Source organism: Podarcis raffonei, chromosome 4, assembly GCF_027172205.1.
Source record: "Podarcis raffonei isolate rPodRaf1 chromosome 4, rPodRaf1.pri, whole genome shotgun sequence".
In the NCBI taxonomy this organism is placed as follows: domain Eukaryota; kingdom Metazoa; phylum Chordata; class Lepidosauria; order Squamata; family Lacertidae; genus Podarcis; species Podarcis raffonei.
In genome coordinates, this window is record NC_070605.1 from 69,394,717 (window position 1) to 69,414,480 (window position 19,764).

Sequence of the window (19,764 nt, forward strand, 5' to 3'; positions counted from 1 at the left end):
CTATAAATGATGCTCAAAACTTTATATACATATTGTGGAAGGTATCGTTCAAAAATATAGTGTGGGGTTGCCAATGTGACGCCTTCCATATGTGTTTCGATGACAAGTCAATGAACTCCAGCTAGCAGGGTTTTCCAAACTTGGATCTCCAGCTGTTTTTGGACTACAGTTCCCATTATCCCTGACCACTGGTCAGGCTAGCTAGGGATGATGGGAGTTGTGCAAAAACAGCTGAAGACGCAAGTCTGTGAAACCCTGGTCTATGGTTAGAGATTATGAGTATTGTAATCCAACAGCATGTGGAGGCCACACAATTTTGGCTGTTCTTTATCTAGGTGTTTCACATGAGTATTATGAAGGAGACTTTGATAGTTAAGATGTGAACAAGTACTCAAACATAAGTCTTCAGGGCTGATTCACATTATATCAACAGAAGATAGGAATGGAAGTAATCTACAGTTGCTGATTTCCATTCTCATCACTCCTAAAATCCTTTTCCCTGAAATCTGGCTTGCTATTAATTGTTCCAGAGGTTTAGTATTATATATGCTATAGCCTCCGAGTGGATGTTGGCAGCTGTGAAACAGTGGGTGGGATTGTAAGCATCCACATGGGTCTGCCAGACTGAGAGATGAGGTATTAAATAAATAAAATAGTAGATAAGAAATATAGGGAAGGTAACTTCTGCATCTAATAATCCCAGTCTCTTCCAGAACTAAAATAAATGCCTTTCTTTCTCCCCAAGGAAATGGTTTCTTCCAAGTAATTCTTTAGGAGTGAGGCAGGGAACAATGGGATGGACAAAGAATAAGCAAAATTTCAAAATCTATCTGCGAAGAATTCTAAAAATCATACTGTAGGAGGGAAGTAACAACAGAATTAACCATGACTAGGCAGTTAACTCCAGCTCCATTGCTGATATGGCACAGTGGACTTGTTTGACACATCAGTGCACAAATAGTTGAATGAAAACGATTCTTTATTTGTTTCATATTTGTTTCATAACATATACTGTTTGATTGTAAAAAAAGCTCAAAGTGGTTCGCAAAAACAAAACTACACATTTACACATTATGAAAAATGGACAAGCAAATCATCAGTTAATAAAATATACAGAGTGATTATAAAACACACTAGACACCTGCTGTGGTGCAGACATCAAATAACTGTGCTAACAGATCTATTTATTTACTTTTAGAAAAAGTATGCCCAACCTTTCAACACTTTATGACCGTATCTTGCTTTCTTTGACACACACTGCTTCTTTAGATTGTGGGTTAGAGTCATGTCAGTGCAAAGCACCACCTCAGTTGCAAGTACTATTTGATTTAAGAGTCAAAGAAAATCCAAAACTTCTATCCAAAAGGGAAACAGAAAAAAGTACTAGCAGTGCAATACACAGAGAGTATACCTAAAATGGAGCAAGAAACAAAATAATTCTGTTCTACAAAAAGGAGTAAATGGTAGCCAAAGAACTAGAGGAACATAAAGGAATTTTTAAAAAAAATCTAGGAAAATGGGCGCTTGGGAGAAAGGAATTCCATTAGTAAAAGAAACAGATTAAATTACCGGTGATACAGCAATGAACTGAAAGGACACTGAACTCCTTTCAGTAGGGAAAAAATGTTGGGCGTGATGAGTATCATCCTTTTTCTTATTAGGAATTTTAAAAGCCCTCCTCTTATAATTTCATTTAACAGGGGAATGCTGCAAAAAGGTGGTCTAGCTGTCATATTAATCCAAATTAAATATTTTTAAAATCTATTTAAAATTAGTACCGCATTATTCGTGGTTTTAATTCCACAGATAGTTTAATTGCTTTTTTATTAGTAAATTTTTAATGTTTTTAGCTAATTGTGTTTTATTTATTTTACTTTAATTGTGCTTAATTTTCATGAGCCGCCCGAAGTCTTGGTTTTGGGGGGGGGAAGGCAAGATAATAAAGAACAGCAACAACTATTGCCCTGGGGTGGATAATTATGTGTTCTAGTATCATGTTCGAAGGGGAAGGGGAAATCTGAATCCAACACCCAAGCAATCCAACAAAGCCATTTATTTTCATGTCTGAAAGGAATTGGACTAAGAACATCAAATGAAGATCAGTGTTGTGTAATGGTTAGAATATCAGACCAGGAAGTTGCCAGTAAACTAATCAATATTTCTCAGCCTAACCGACCTTGCCCTTATTATGAGGATAAAAAAGGTAGAGGGCTATGATGCGGGGGGGGGACGGACGGGGGGGACTTAAATAAAATATTGGGGGTAAGCTCCGCCTTGCATAATCAATCACATGACACAGTGCGCGCACACCATTTGAATGACAATGCCCATCAGTTTTGGGAAGGCCCAGCTCCCTCAAATATTTTATTGGGAGGGGGGCAAAGACCCCTCAGCCACTAGGAGTTGGCTCCTATGCTATGATGTATGAGCATGTAGTTCCTTGAAGAATAGGAGAATTTAAATGTAGAAGCGTACAAAACCATTTTATGAGATATAACAGGATGCATACCACAAATTGCTATCAGCAGAATCGATATATCAAGGTAAATGGTACCTCCGTATGATAACACTGAGCAAACATCTGAATTTAATATAATAAGTGAAATAAATTATCAATAAAGCATTCTTTAAAAAAAATTCAAGTGTAAATCAAACATGATTTTTGTGGTGAGTTATGTTTTTTTAATTGTGTGGTTTTGGCATTTAATCTAGTTAATTCTTTGTATTATCCTCAGTCCTTGGCAGATAAGCAGATATTATGCTTTCCCAGAGAGAAACACAGTAAACACATTACGTTTTTAGCAGATTTTCCAGTGAACTGCTTCAAAAATAAAAGTTTTCAAAGGTCTCGGTCTCAAGGGCATTTATAAAATAAACAGGGATGTGGGAAGCCGCCATATCATACCAGGCTAGAATATTTGTCCACCTGGCTCGATATTCTCTGCTCTGACTCCGGGCGGCTCTTTCATCACCTAGTGCCAGGGTCCCTTACAATGGCAAGCAGTGACGTTCCCATTCATGTGCCCAGGTGAAAGCTAATAAGGATCATTATGTATGTCTACGAATGATTCAGATGTGTAGCCCTTTTCAGGGAACATGTGAAGGGAGACAGTTGGGACTGTGCAGACTATTTCTGCTCCTAACCTATACATGCATTCATCTGGGAGTCTAGGAAGACCCTACATACCATCATAGACCCTGGCTGTCACAAGGGTTGGATCTCACGAAAAGAGCCTGTATCCTGAAAATGCCTAAAGGTAAAGGGACCCCTGACCGTTAGGTCCAGTCGTGGCCGACTCTGGGGTTGTGGCACTCATCTCACTTTACTGGCCAAGGAAGCCGGCGTACAGCTTCTGGGTCATGTGGCCAGCATGACTAAGCCACTTCTGGCGAACCAGAGCAGCACACAGAAACACCGTTTACCTTCCCACCGGAGCCGTACCTATTTATCTACTTGCGCTTTGACGTGCTTTTGAACTGCTAGGTTGGCTGGAGCAGGGACCGAGCAACGGGAGCTCACCCCATCGTGGAGATTCGAACCGCTGACCTTCTGATCGGCAAGTCCTAGGCTCTGTGGTTTAACCCACAGCGCCACCCGCGTCCCTTGAATATGCCTAAGCGATAGTCAAACTGAAATGCAGAGGTTGGAATTCTACAGAAAGCAGAATCCCACTCCCCACTCCATGTATTTATTATCCACAGATTTTTACCATCTGTGTACAGGGCAACGTATTTGACTAATTTGAAGTCAATGGAAGTGTTCCTTCTGTCAGTAACCTAGTTTAACCATGTCTGGTGCCCAGTATTTTACACATTCTTGGCTAAAACTGAGTCCACTTATGTGCTACATCCAACAGTGCAACAGTGCCCAACTTTAGACTGATTTAGTGTGATCTTGAATGCTTTTCCATGTATGTACTGTATTTAATTACAGTTAAGAATGGTGCAAGATAATAAATCACTCTTCTTTTTCATCTTTTTTCTTTTTAAACAGCAAAACTTGGAAAGTAATCTCACCAACCTTATCAAGAGAAATACTGAACTGGAAACACTTTTGGCGAAATTAATTCAAACTTGCCAACATGTGGAGGTGAGTATTTGCTTGTGTGTGTGTGCATTTTAGTTACATATGTCATTTATGTGTTCAGGTTCAATGTTAAAATGCTACACAGAATTGGACCTAGTAGAATTTTGGTATTCTAGTTACAGAGCCATCAGGAAAATGCAACATTTCCTGTAACATTTTAATTTTAAAAGCCCACACAACCATGTTTACATGGGTTAGGGTTTCACACTTTTCACATGACAAACACAAGTTTGCTACTAAGTGCACCCTCCCATACATTCAAGAAAAGGAATCTGGCAGATTGTACATCCCTAAAATAATATTTATTTATTATTAAAGGTATTATATGGGCAAAAGTAATAATAGGCAACAAACAGCATGAAAGGTACCACTGCAGGCTTTGGCCCTGCAATGCCAAACCATCGGAGAATCATAGAAATGTTGGAAGGGACCACGAGGATCATCTAGTCTAGGGTTTCCCAGACTTGTGCTAATTTTGGACTACAACTCCCATCATCCCTAGCTAGCAGGACCAGTGGTCAGGGATGGTTGGAACTGCAGTTCAAAAACAGCTGGATACGCAAGTTTGGGAAACACTGATCTAAGTCCAACTGGAGTTCATGCAGAATGGTGAGTCAACCCCAGGGGGTTCACCAGATTCTGGTATGAGCTGAGTATCCTAGAAGGTAGCACACAAAGGTTCTACAACAGATGGATTGATGTGGACAGGGCTCCCTGGGAATAGGAAAATGAATTCCATATTTACCATGTGTTGTGTTGCATTCCAGTTCTGTATTATGGCAGGATTTCATAAAGAGTCACATATCTTCTGTTTTTGTGTGGACCCCTTGAGTACCTTGATGGTTCATTTGGTGTCAGAGAGCCAGGAATACCTTGAGAAAGGTCAGGTTACTATAAGAAATCTGTGCGTTCTTGGAGAAAGTTTATTTTATCTGGAGGGTCCAGAATATGCTATTCTGGAACAAATAATGGGCCAAGTTCAAAGTATAAACCTGAAGAACTAGATAGATGGTCTTGACCTACAGAATGTTGCAGCTGTGTGTCAGGGAGAGAAGGAAATACCAAGTCCTTACTGAACAATTTAACTATAATAACTCATGTATCTCAGTTCAGCCCCAGAATGACAAGTACAGTTATCAATGATTTGGTTGTTCTTGATCAGATCCAAGCCATTCCCCTGGCGATAAAAGCTTAGCAAGCATTCAGTGTAGTAAACATTCACCAACAACTTCACCACTGTTCAAATCACTGAGTTGGTTGCCATATTTGGGAATCACAACTATTTGCCATCTGTGCTTCTTCTCTCTTATTATTAAAATTCCTATAAAAAACAGAAATCCTGCTGTTAATACAGTTGTACCTTGGTTTTTGAACAGCTCAGTTCTTGAACATTTTGGCTCCTGAACATTTGGCAGCCATCAGAAGCCGCGTGGCAGCCAATCAGAAGCCGCGTTTTGGTTTCCGAACATTTTGGAAGTCGAACGGACTTCCGTTTGACTTCCAAGATACAACTGTACTTCTTATATGTATACACTATAGGTGACATCTAGTGATGTCTGCCTACTTGCACAATGAAAATTTGCCTCTGGCATGCGATTTCTGCTTGCTTCCCGGGGCAAAGTTCGCATCCGGGAGCAACTACAGAAACAAGCAAATTTTTAAATAGAAGTGATGTTGGTCCAGGACTGGCAATTTTATTATTAGACTGGTATTCTTCACTAACTGACATGTAAAAACTAAATAAATATATATTGCGGGAAACCATTGTTCAGTTGATATCAGTACTTTGCAGCATGTGTCAGCAAAGGGCATAACCTCATATGTGCCTACTATGAAGGACAACAGTGTTTGTTGTATGCAACCAACCATTTAAGAAGTCCTGGCTGCAAAGTGGGGAGTTCAGGTTTTTGCATGTTTATTGCAGCCTAGTAACAGCTGAAAATGCTCATCTCTGGAGAACACAGAGAGCTGCATTTCTGAAATAGCAGATATTGTGGAATCATTGAGGCTCACATTTCTGAAGGCCACAGCTTTCAGTTACATCATCCTTCATATTAAATTAATATTTAAAAAATCATATCAATCCTGATGCACATATAGAATTGATCTCTGGTGCACATGTTAATCCTGGTGCTCGTATAGAATTTGTCTCTGAGTGAACTTCTTTGATTTAAGTGTTACTGATATCTGTGGGACTTAAAAGCACTTGCCTGAGGGCTGGATTGTAGCCATTTTCTTTTTCTAATTTCTGGTGAGGCTATTGTTTTTTAAAAACAATATTTTTCTCATTGGCTTAATTTTTATCTTTTATGACCTGAATATAAATAATCTTCCTTTTAATTTTATCCTAGACCCAGCAATTCTTCCATTATAAAGATACAGCTGCCATACTGTAAGCAGATGTGTTGCTTCCCTTTGATCTTAATTTTACAGATTCCTCTCCATTGCCAAGGCACAACAGCTGCATCTCTCATATATCACTTCATATATGGACTTTATTCTCCATAAAGTCACAATAGGAAGCTAAATCCACCTTATTTACGTGCTACTATGAGGACAGAAACCTCTGTCTGTTTATATGAGTGATATTTAAGCCATTTTTTAAAAAAGCACACCAGCTCTTTGCAGATGAAATGAAAAGGCTACATTAACCAGAACACAATTTTTATTTTAAAACAGCTCCTTTTGCCATTTGGCTCAATACGAAAATAACAGCAGTGGCCACATTTGGGTATTCATCCCTGGCTTCACAAACCACGAAGAACCTGATTTGCACTAAGCCAGAGTTCCCAGTTTTATCCAAACCAGTTAAATCAGAACTTGGTTTTATTATCCTGGTTTGTTACTCAACATGAAGTATGACAATAGAGAGAGGGGCAAAAGAGGCGTGTGTGGCCATGATGCTCATCTGTAGCTTCATAACACATGGTTTATAAACCATGATTTACAAGCCATGAGTGATCATCTGGATGATACCATTAAGTATGGTGCATGCCAGACTGAAAATAACTCTTAGAATGACTTGGAATACTATATATTTCAAAAAGACACTTCCACGTATGAAATATATGAAAACCGTAAATAAAACATGTGCAGCGCTTGGCTAAGTTTCTCGTACCTCAGCCCTACCACCCCATGTGAACATGTTAATCTGTGGCAGTTCCAAATGCACATACACTGAGTGAATATTCAGCATATGCAACTATAACATGATGATTTGCATGGACAGCCTGGTATCAAATCCTCCTGTGTGCTTATCGTGCACATTAAGCTGCACATTTCTTTGCTGACACCCCCACCCATCATCATTGACCTCTGCTAATGGGTGGAAAGAAACACCAGAGGGGTAAATTCAAAATGTGACTGCTATTTTCGCATGTAGTTCTGCCCTAATTTCCTCCTTGCTTTTTAATCTGTTAGCCAGCTATTTGCCCCTCAAGGCTGGCAACAACTATCAGGGTGAATTCATTATTACATGGGAGTTCCTGAGGTGACTCACATCTCAGATATTCCCCATATAATTTGTCAAAGGAATGGTAGAAAACTGAATGCTGCTAACAGCCTGCCTCCTTCTCATTGCGGAGCCTCATTTGTGATGGTGAGGGCGGCTGTTTTTAAACGTTTTAGGGTTTTATGAAAAGCATGTATTATTTAGCCAATAGAATGGAGTTGTTTCAGTCTGTTGCACAGCAACGTAATCAGAACACAGCTGTGGAAAAATCTGGAACAATTAGCGGAGAGGAGTGGAAGGGAATATATTTTCCTGTAGATGATTTAAATGCTTCCAATTCAGCCAATGTTTTCTAACACTGAATTAAAACACACACACACACACACACACACACACCATGACTGTTCTTACAGAATTTTGTCATTTCCTCCCACCACCCTTGATTATACAGAACAGGAAAGACATTTCATGTATTTCTTCAACTCAGCTGTGCCATTTCTAATGGAAATATATATTTAAATTGCTTCAGCCTGGACTCTGTATATAAGGTGTAGGTCAAAAACGGTTGTTTATTTTATGTCCAAATTCTGTAAACCCACAAAAACAAAGGAGGGCCGGTTATGTTCATAAAGCTGTCCTTCACTATGACAGCATCCCCAAGATAGGCAAATCTTCAGATCAGGATAATATTACCAGAGCCAGGCATGTTAGTGGCATTTAGAGGTACCTGGGGTTTCTCTTTCTTGTCCGTCAGCCAAATTAAAAATCCCAAAAGAGCAATGGAATGTGAGAGACTGAAATAGAGATGGAAAAAGTTTAGAAAAATAGTATTTCATTACAAATAATGAAAATGCCAATACTTAAAAAGGCTCCAGCTTCTTCAACAAAGAGTTCTTTTAAGTTTCACGGCTAAGTATGTCTCCCTTCTGTTTTCCATGAAATGGGCTTAGAAAACTTCTTGTTTGTGGTTTAACAAAAATTAGAACTATGCTGGCCAGGTTCTACCCAATAGACTCCATTAAACAATAAGAAGCCTTTGTTCGCTGCAATAAAAATAATGCACACTGTGTTTTCATTATGTGGCCCAGTGCCAGAGCTTTTACTTTTACATTCACAAACTGAAATTTGGGAATAATTTAATAGAATCTGAAGCAAGTTTAGAAGCAGAAAAGAAAGCAGCTAGCAGGAAGGATTTGATGGTAATCCTGTTAATAGGTCATGTTGATCAGAACATAGACTAATAATCCCTTTTTATTATCTGATCATTGGCATGTATTATTTGAAATCCAGAATGTTGCTTTGGAGGTTGTTTTGGCACACACTGTACCAAAGCATGTGTGATGGATCTTTGTATAGTGTGACAAAGTAATCAACAGTGTCCTTTAATATTTAGGTTCACCTTAAAACTAAAAACAGAAATGCCAGAGTCTTGCTCTTTCAGCATCTAGAGTTTGAGAAACAGCACATGCTTATAAGTGCAATACAAGTCTCTTAAGAGAAAGCAAAGGATGGGAGAAGATTGAATTTAAGTTCATAGAAAGTAACTGAAGGAAGATAAGAAATTATTAGAATTTTGACAGTAACATAAGCCCAAATTCTCAGAATGAATAACCATTTCAGTTTATAGTTGCCTCAAGGTATCCCTGAACCAGTTTAATCATGGGTAATGGTAAAGTAAACAACCAGATAGCCACAAATTGAAGTGAATTATCATGACCCTTAGAGTCCAGCCACAACTAAGGTAACAGAGTCCCCTTCTGAAGAGCTACACTAGGTAACAGAGTCCCCTTCTCAAGAACTAGACTAGGTTCCTAGCTCTGAGCCTGATGCTGGTGTTTAGGGAACCAGTGACTCCCAAGCTGGCATGCAGCAGCCCACCAAACTTGATGCCATAAGGTCAGGATCCATAGAAACAGAACCAGGGCCCACTTTCCCCTGAGGAAACCAAGTGTCTTGGTAACCTACCAGTCCTAGTAGCTATGAAATGCTTATCTTTAGGCCTGAGGATTGGCCCTTTCAGAGATGCTAGTTTTTGAAAAAGGAGCTGAGCTTAGGAGAGGTGTACTGGAGGTGAGGGCTCAAAAGGCCTTTGTTCATTTCCATTTCTTGTTGATGCAAGTGGCTAACTAGGAGCTTTCCATGGTTCTGTGGCAACCAAGCTGTCTTCCTGGCTTATCCCATGTGTCTACCGGGCCAAAAAATAATGCTCACATACAACTATCCAAAGAAAGGACTGCAACCACTGCAATGTGGTGCTGGCCATTCCAACATGAGCAGCCACACCAGCAGAATACCATGGCCAATGGTATCAAAAGCCATGGAGAGATCAAGCAGAATTAACAGGGACACACTCCCCCATCTCTCTTCCAACAGAGGTTGTCATACAGGGTGACCAAGGCAGTTTTTATGAAAAATATATGATCTAACCCCAGGTTGAAATGGATTTTGAAAATCGATTTCATCTATTCAAGCCTGGATCGGGCCATGACCACCTGTTCAGGAACCTTTTCCAAAAAGAGTAGATTAGCACCCAGCCAGTAATTTCTTAGAATTTTCTGAATCCAGGAAAGGTTTCTTAAGGAGTGATGCTGTTTCCTTGAACCCAACAGAGCCCACCCCCATTTCACAAGGACAGATTATTTATCTTCCTGACCCAGCCAGGTATTTGAGTTTAAAAGTATAGGTACATAGAATGTTCGGTCAAATTAACAAACCTAATTTGTATATGAAGAGGTAAACAGAGCACTAATATTGCCTGTGCAATTTTAGCATAATCATATGGGACATCAAAACAGGGCTGATTAATTATTTTTTGTGATTTTTTTCCCCTTGATGCATTTCTATTGTAATATGGAAAATCTATTATCCTTCTCATACTAACCATATCATAAAATAAGAATGAAAACATCTGCATACAGATGTGTCTTTAACTCCTTCATTTCCCTTGTGTATTTAATATGAACAATTAGCAAACATTTGTCTTGCTTCTTTTCCTTTAGCCCTGAGCATAATTGAGGTTGTTGTTTTTTAAAATCTTTGGCAAGATAAGCAGAAGAAAACGGCTTGAAGGAAATGGAGTTCATACCAATGTGGTGATAATTAGTGATCTCTTTACACAGTGCCTAAGCCCTTATGAGGGAGTTCAGAATGTTTATCTACCAAGCTAATGAGAGAAAGAGATAGCGTGTGGTGTTTTGCCAATTATTGTGGTGTGATTAATTATGCGGCATGTATTTCATTTGGTTTTAGTACAAGCAAGCCATTATGTGATTCTCATAAGAGACGTTTTATTACAAGTGTAGATATTGTATATAAGTTTGTAAATTCAGCTGGAACCAGAAATAGGCATTTACACACACACAAATAGACATATATCAGGAGAACATCACATTCTGTGCAGTTCAGCAATTCATTTCTTTCTTATAGGTCAAGCAGCTGTGGGGAGGGCAGGCAGTTGGGGGCCAAGAAAATAGCTGTTTAAACTCTTTTGTCCCTAGTCTTCTATTGAACCTCATGCAAAAGAGTCACAGGAGATTTGCAATCCAGAATGCCATTATTCATAAGATTCCCATTTTCCATTAAGAATTTTAAGAGATCACACACAACAGCAATTTGACAGCTGCAGGCAAACCATGGTTTAATGTTACGGGTGGAGGCTGTCCCAACAGCTTGGCTGTGGCTTTACTGCCAGCAAAACACAGCCTGAAGTCAGGTTTGTTGTTGGTTTGCAAAACTTGGTTTTCAAGGGAATGTACTAAAGCTAGCTACAACCTGAGGGAGAAATTCAACAGTTGATGGTGGTAGGACTTGCTATAGCACACACCTACCAAATGCTGCCTCTGCAAGGGCATCTGGGTTGATTTTAGAAAGATACGTCTCAGCCATTGGTACCTATTTAGACAGTTGCTTGTGGTCTGCCAAACATTTGGAGTAGATGACCCTTGGGGTCCCTTCTAACCCTTCAATTCTAAGATCTGCTAAGGATTCTATGTCCACCATAATACTTTCAGTTTATGCCCACATATTACTTTCCCTAGTTAAACCGAGATGTTTATAAGAAGCAGCAAAATACGTTCCACATGGAACAAGAATGAATGGTTTCTTTTGCCTTTGTCATGGTGTTGTTTGTGTGCTCCAGCTCCTTACTAATACTCTGGGAATCATGCATTTCTTTATGCTTTGAGACATCTTTTTTTGCCCCAGTTTTCCCCTGCACAAAGGAGTCACTCAAAGCACCTTACAAATAAAAAGGAAACAGAAAAGCAGCCGTAACCCAATAATTGAAACACAAACAAAACTAACAAGCCAGTCTTAGCAAACAAAGTTTAGATTTACAGAATAGTATCTATTCTCCTTTGTTTGTTTGTTCAAATTCATTATCTTCATTCAGAAAAAGGTTGGAGAAATTTGCCTAAAACTACACAATTCACTTAACAGCACATCAATGCCATCCTTATCTAGTATTTATGCTGGAGCAACCTTTGAGGTTATGTTTTGCAGCGGGTTAATGTTGCAAACAGTTAATATAAGACCTGCCTGAGATTGCCAGAGCCCTGAAAAAGGAATGCTTTGGTTGCACATTATGCAGCCAATTAGTAGACCATAGACCTCTACCTTTCCAGCCAAAGTGGTTTTTGAGATTTATCTGTGTAAATGTCAGAACTGGATCACATTTCCCATTACCTTTCCAAAATACTAAGGAATCACTGAGCAAAACACACACACACACACACTTACTTACCTGTCAGAAGCTGAGCTGCTGTGCTATCACATGAAAATGTTTACAAACAGCCTTACTTCTCAGTGGGAAGTTGTCAGCTTGTCAGAATAGTTGACAAAGTGCAGGTTTTTTAAGATAGTGAAAAGTTAGTGTGGCATGGCGGAAAAAAACATTAGATAGATTCTGCTGGCTAGATGGGGCAGCTGCAGATTAGGAGAGTTAGGCAGCATTCAAACAACACATTAGTCCATTATCCCAATGTTTCCTTACCTGATAATTTTTATGTGTTTTCACACAACGTAAAAGCCACTTCTGGAAAAGTAGCAACAGTTTTAACACTCATTTCTGTGTTACATGCTTCCAGGAAGAAGAAGAAATGTTTTCATCCCTGTTATCCAGGAAAACTTGGGAGTTTTGTGCCATAATTTCCCCATGGTTTTCCTGGATCACAACATTTGATGAAATTTGGGACAGTGTTTCAACATGTAGTCCTTTCCTGCTGTGTTCTTGGGAGAACATAAGGGTGTGCATAAAGGGTGATGTCAGGAGCTGGAGTCAAGCGTAGGTCGGCAGTCAAAGAAAAACACGGTGTCAGTGAAGTAAACTCTTTATTCAAGAAACCAAACCAGCGCAGGCCCAGTGATCCTAGAAATGTCTCCCAGTAGGTCTTGCTCCAACAAGGCCGTTGCCAGGACTGAATGTCCCCATCATCTCCCCGCTTCATATAGCTCCTATTCTCCAGGGTCTTTCCTAAGCAGTCACAAACTGCATCTGCACACAACTGTTCTGTCCTCTTCATCTCTGCATGATCTAGGAGTCCAGGAGAGAGGCGAGTTAGTCGCAGCAGGAGGAGAAGACTCCCTAGCTTCTTCTGCAGCCTGCCTCATCTCTGTCTCCTGGTACCCCCTCCTCTCCTGTCTCTGAGTCTGGACTGCCCTCTGCCACAGCCTCTTCCTGCTCACCAAACCCTGTTACCTCTTCTGCTTCCAACACCTCCCCCTCTCAGGCTTCTCCTCCTGCTCTCTCTGACCACACATTGTCATCCCACCACCAGTCCACTGGCTCTGAGCCTTCTTCCCCTGGGTGTGCCCTTGAGGGTTTCCCAGCTGGTGGCTTCCACCACTCCTCTGCACCCAACCAGTCCACAACAGGTGGTGACATGTTTGATGATGTCCGCTGTTGTGTCACACCACACTAGCTAGCTAAAATCTTCCACATGGAAGCCATATGGAGGAAATAATTGCGACTCATTATCAGTTAACTGACAGGCCCTTCTTCCCATGGTGATTTGTGAGGTCATGGCGAGACACTATTAAGTCACTGCCATCATGTGAGTCACATCCACAAGTGGCATGTGTCAAGATTAATGCAACTAGTGGTGCAGTTTCGTGCAGAGAGGATTATCGATATTCCATTCTATGTCCCTAAACCACCAGTTCCTACTGTCAAAACTTACAGGTCACTACTAAGTAAATAATGTTATAATTCTTATTTTTGCTAATTTCAATGAGAACGAGTCATTCAATTTGTTACTTGTGAAAATTAATGTGTCTAAAACGTGACAAAAGTTCAGTGAAAATGGAACTTGGTTTTACATCATAGACTGATGCTTTTTAATTTTTTAAAAAAAATAGGTGAATGCGTCCCGACAAGAAACTAAGCTGATGGAGGAATGTGACCTGCTTATTGAAATAATTCAACAAAGGCGTCAAATTATTGGAACCAAAATCAAGGAAGGGAAGGTAAGAATTTTTACCTTGGAAGTCCTCAAATAGATTAACATTCTTGATAAATGCTTTATACTTTGTGACTTCTCTGACTTCTTGTTTTAGTATTCTGCAAAATATACACAAGCCCTTGAAAACTCCTTGGCAGCTACTGCATTTCGTAGAAAGAAGTGCCTATGCTGTCACAACTCATTAAGCAAACGTTCAGTCACCATTTAAAATCTACTGGATGTCTATAATGTTGATAGTATCTCATGCTACATTTATTTTGCTGTTATGGTGTCTTACTGTTTTAAAAATGTATGCACAGTTTCCCACCCCCCACCCCAAAATGGCGGGAAATAAGTTTTTAATTTACCAAAACTGCTAATACTGCAATGCTTTAGCAAATACATTTTGTGTGCAAACTAAAATATGAAAGTTATGAAACAACTAAAATTGTTGAAATTGCTAACCTGAGATATCATAATCTTCAGGAAAAAATTATTCTGTAGATAATGTAAGTATTTATTAAATGTATGTATACAAAGTAACTTTGCTGACATGAACATTAAAATCAAAACAAAAGAGAAATCATGGGGTAAGACCAGGAGAATCTGAGAACAGTAGTGGAAAATTACAGGTTATATGTTACAGAAGGGAAAAGGCAACAAAATATTTTAATGCATTGCAAGGTAGAAGGAGTTCAAGTTAAATGCCATTCCTTAATCACTGTAGTACAGCTATTTCTGATGTCAGTCCATTGTGTGAAGTAAGTATCAGTTATTCACCCAAGCTTTAAATTGGTTACCTAGCTAACTGTGAAATCAGTTTGACCATGATTCCTGTTGCTTTTAAGTGCAAGTCATTCAATCTTTAACTGCTAAAGTAGCTTGAAGAAGTCAAACATAAACTCTCCCTGTGTGGGAAAAGGCTTTGACAAGAAATAAAGTCAGGGGCAGGTTAAATGGTTCACTTAGCTGTCAAGATATTCCAATTAACTTAAAATAAAATGCCCTGTAGGCAAGAGCTGACTCAAATATGCTTGAAGACCACCATTCCCCAAGTTGTTGTTTGACAGACCCTGAACTTCTTTATGCTATTAGCAAAATTCAGCTCCCTCCAAGATCTCATGTGACAACCTTCTGTATAATCTCCTTGGTTACATGATTGCAGTGGAAACCCACATTTTTGCACCAAAGTTCATGGCAAACTTTCCATTGAGTCAGACAGGCCTGCTCAGACCCAAGGTTTGTGTTGAAGGGAAGGAAAAGGCTTATTAGTATTATTATTGACAGAAGTGATTCTTTTTCTTTGCTTTATGCCATTGGGCTATGAAAGAAGTGCTTTAACAAGCCTGAGACACTGCTTTCTCAAACAAGGCTTGTACTAATTCCCAAAGTCTCTTTTTCTGCTGACAGCAGAAGCACAGTTATTTTCCAAGGAAGGACAGTGTGTCAGTACATTTTTCCAGCAAATTAAGCAGGTGTTTCACCAGCTGGATTAGCAGTTTGACCACATGGTTAAGCAACCCAGCAGATTTGCCATACTCTGCCTCTAGGTTTTAAGCCCTTCATGTGGTCCCACTGCAAGCTTAAAATGTAACGCAAGACATTTCTCTGGTAATGTGCTGAGAAGTAAAAAATGATAAGAATGTTTGCCCACAATGCTAAAAGAAAAAAGCCTGGTGCTCTTCCAATCTAAAAATGTAGGCTGGCATCTACATTGTATGGATTTTGACATACCACCTCAACAAGGCAATTGGGGGAGTTGAGGTACCCTTTTGTAAAGGGAGACAGCTTTCTGCTGTGAGCTTGTATAGTTGTAATATTTTTAACATATAAGCTGTCCTGGGGTTATTTATGATGAAGTAAGTATAGAAGTTTATTGAATAAATGAAATGAGAGTTTTTAGCATTGCCTCTGGTGAAGTTGAAACCTGCATAACTTTTCTTAGATAATTTCATGGAAGCTCAAATATATCCAGAAATGAGTATCAAAGGTCTGCATGGTTCAGCAAAGAACAGGAGGAAATGAGATATAGGTTTTATCAACTGTTTCCAGATATCTGCTGTTGAAGTTGCTTTTGCTTTGTTTGCATTTCCACCCAGAACTGGGTTTGTTTATATTTTGTACCTGGGTAAAATGCAGTTATTTCCCCCAAAATGCTAATAGCAATGTAGAATTTATCTGCGTGACTGTCACACGTACTCCCTAGCAGTTAAGTGACTGCCTTGCTTATCCCGTTTTTGGTATTAGAGTATTTTAAAAACAATCACCACTTTCTGTTTGGATATTCACAATACTTTAAAATGTTGATCCACCAAAATACAGATTTAAGGAACAAATGTAGTCTCTGGTGCTGGCTAGAATATAAGTATAAAAACAGTTACTATTTAAAAATGTAAGGGTGTTTAAAAAAATAATCTACAGAACACTAGTGGTGTTGGCAAGAATAATACTTTTAAATGTTTTTTTGTTACTTCATCACCTATAAGAGGGGAAGGCAGGAACCAACCAACATTGACTTCCTGGTGTTTCCTGTGGCACAATCCAGGGTGAACTATAGATTCTTTAAGGCACCAATTCTAACACACACACTCATGGGATCAAGCTGAACCATATACTGCATGACACTTCTGAGGGAACTTGTTTAGGATTCAATGTAAACGGCAGTCCTCATTTTTCTAAAATGAAATAGAATTAAAGTGGTTTGGACTTAAAGCTTACTTTCAAAGAAATACTCTGATAGTGGACTGTGGACATAAATCTCATGTTTGTTGTGGCCTTAAAGTCAGGATACATAACTCTTATCTTAGTTAATTGTCTGCCAGCAGAGTCATGATATGCAATGTTTATTGCTTAATAAGTGCAACCCTGCAAGTATTTTTTGTGTTATCTTTACTATAAAATTCCAAACTTGCTGCCAGTGTACTTAATTATCAATTTCCTGTTTTTTAAACATGTAATCAGAGCTTAATGTGTTTCTTAGGTACAGAGTTATTAGATTTCCTTCCTCTTCCATTTCCATTTGGAATATCCAGCAATGTTGATGCTAATGACACTCTGCTGAGGGGGGGCTTCCTGTGATCTGGGGCATTGCAGGACAGTATCTTCTATCAGCTGTAGATAGGCAAGCTTTAAATTCACAACTTCAGATAGTTTCCACTTACATTTCAGTAAGTGCCTGCCTGCCCCCGCTGCAAGTGTGCAGTATACACATTTTCCAGCATATCACAAACATCACAGTGTTTTCTACTTAACTAAATTCAACCCAAGACAAAGCTGAAGAAATAGAAGCATCTGAGGCTTAACATTTATTTTATTGTCAGTTCACATGAATTACTCCTTTCAGTCAGGTTATATTCTAGGGTCACTTTTTTTCCCTGTAAACAAGCTCAGGAATTTATAGCAATATGTAGCACACCTTGTAAGCTGCTTTAAAGACATCATTTTGGAGGAACTGGCCATCACAATAGACTTTTGTTATCTGAAAAGCAGAGACCGATGGGAAGTGACGTTTCCTGCCATTGGAAAAATCTGCCAGCTGTGCTTACTTTGGATCTCCCCAGTGAGGAGAATAAAGCTTTTACTTGGAACAATATAGGCTCAGAGAGAGCAGGTGTAAATGGTACTTTTGCTTCTTAGTTAAGCCACTCGCATTAGCACCCAATTTATGCCGTGGCCTTGAAGAATGGTAAAATTGTAGAAAAGCATGGTTTTTGAATTCATGTACCTGACTTTTTTTCTTATATTCTTCTCTCCCCTTTTGCAGGTGGTGAGACTGAGGAAACTCGCCCAGCAGATAGCTAATTGCAAGCAGTGCATTGAGCGCTCCACTTCTCTGATCTCTCAAGCTGAGCAATCTCTGAAGGAGAATGATCACGCACGCTTCTTGCAGTCTGCTAAAAACATAACTGAAAGGTAGTATCACAAGCACACAGGGACAACCCTGCTGGGTCAGGCCAGACAGTGAAACATTCTGGTTCTAACAGATTCCAGTCAGGTGGTTCTGAAAATCTTATAAAGTACAATGTGGCTAATCCACTGTTGCTTGTCTCCAGTGGCCAGTACAGTCGTACCTTGGAAGTCAAATGGAATTCGTTCCGGAAGTCCATTCAACTTCCAAAAATGTGAAGAAACTAAAGCGTGGCTTCTGATTGGCTGCAGGAAGCTCCTACAGCCAATTGGAAGCCGCAGAAGCCCCGTTGGGTGTCCGGCTTCCAAAAAAAGTTCGCAAACCGGAACAATCACTTCCAGGTTTGCAGTGTTCAGGAGCCAAAACAACTGAGTTCAAGGTTTTCGGGATCCAAGGTATGACTGTATTCAAAAACAAAATGCCAAACATTGTTGAGAAAACTTCTTCTGGAAATATACAGTGGTACCTCGCAAGACGAATGCCTCGTAAGACGGAAAACTCGCAAGAAGAAAGAGTTTTCCGTTTTTTGAATTGCTTCGCCAGACGAATTTCCCTATGGGCTTGCTTCGCAAGACGAAGCTTGCCCCGCAAGCTCCGGGGACAGCGGGGAGGCGCAGCGTGTCTTCCCGCTGTCCCCGGACCTGGTCTGAAGGCTGGCGGCGGGAGAAGAGCGCTTCTCCCCGCTGCCAGCCCCGCAAGCTCCGGGGACAGCGGGGAGGTGCAGCGTGTCTTCCCGCTGTCCCCGGACCTGGTCTGAAGGCGGGCGGCGGGGAGAAGAGCGCTTCTCCCCGCTGCCTGCCCCGCAAGCTCCGGGGACAGCGGGGAGGCGCAGCGTGTCTTCCCGCTGTCCCCGGACCTGTTCTGAAGGCGGGCGGTGGGGAGAAGAGCGCTTCTCCCCGCTGCCTGCCCCGCAAGCTCCGGGGACAGCGGGGAGGCGCAGCGTGTCTTCCCGCTGTTCCCGGACCTGGTCTGAAGGCGGGCGGCGGGGAGAAGAGCGCTTCTCCCCGCTGCCTCCCCGCAAGCTCCGGGGACAGCGGGGAGGCGCAGCGTGTCTTCCCGCTGTTCCCGGACCTGGTCTGAAGGCGGGCGGCGGGGAGAAGAGCGCTTCTCCCCGCTGCCTGCCCCGCAAGCTCCGGGGACAGCGGGGAGGCGCAGCGCCTCTTCCCACTGTCCCTGGACCTGGTCTGAAGGCTGGCGGCGGGGAGAAGAGCGCTTCTCCCCGCTGCCTGCCCCGCAAGCTCCGGGGACAGCGGGGAGGCGCAGCGCGTCTTCCCGCTGTCCCTGGACCTGGTCTGAAGGCGGTCTCCATAGGAACGCATTAATTGATTTTCAATGCATTCCTATGGGAAACCGTGCTTCGCAAGACGAAAAACTCACAAGAAGAAAAAACTCGCGGAACGAATTAATTTCGTCTTGCGAGGCACCACTGTATAGGAATCTGCAAGGCTGTAGATGCTTCCACATATTTAATAGAATGGTAGGACTGATGTTAAAAATATTGCCCTCCAAGTGTTGCTGAACTACAACTCCCATCATCCCTGACTGTTGGCGATAGATATTTCTCAACCCTGTCATAGAAGAGGGTTTGACAAATCATAAAAATGTTATACCACCAGTTTGAAGAAGTTATATCTAATAAGCAGAAAATAAAATACTACTTACGTTTCACATCCTGTTTTAACTGGGCAAAAGCTTCATTTCAAACTCCAGGTCCTTTAAGGATCCCAAATCTCCTGCAGCTATTTGAATTGGGTTTCTTTCTTTCGCATCATGGTAACTACATTTCTGCTTTAAAATATAGAAAATAGCAATATGCTGTTGTGTAGATAAGGTACAGAAAAGAACAGAACAGCCCCTGAAAATGCATTGCTAAAAATGTGCA

General features: G+C 40.7%; 1 protein-coding gene and 1 long non-coding RNA gene across 5 annotated transcripts in view; one reads left to right on the forward strand and one right to left on the reverse strand.

The window, feature by feature from the left end:
- The window catches only part of MID1 (midline 1), a 198,265-nt gene that overhangs the window by 165,533 nt on the left and 12,968 nt on the right, over positions 1 to 19,764 (forward strand). For all 4 annotated transcript variants that reach the window (XM_053387246.1, XM_053387245.1, XM_053387244.1 and 1 more), the window contains exons 3-5: positions 3,995 to 4,090; positions 13,893 to 14,000; positions 17,739 to 17,887. In XM_053387246.1, the coding sequence (XP_053243221.1) occupies positions 3,995 to 4,090; positions 13,893 to 14,000; positions 17,739 to 17,887 (353 nt within the window). The remainder of the gene's footprint in view (positions 1 to 3,994; positions 4,091 to 13,892; positions 14,001 to 17,738; positions 17,888 to 19,764) is intronic.
- The window catches only part of LOC128413220 (uncharacterized), a 32,923-nt gene continuing 32,477 nt past the window's right edge, over positions 19,319 to 19,764 (reverse strand). The window contains exon 3 of the long non-coding RNA XR_008330279.1: positions 19,319 to 19,670. This is a non-coding gene — a long non-coding RNA (uncharacterized LOC128413220). The remainder of the gene's footprint in view (positions 19,671 to 19,764) is intronic.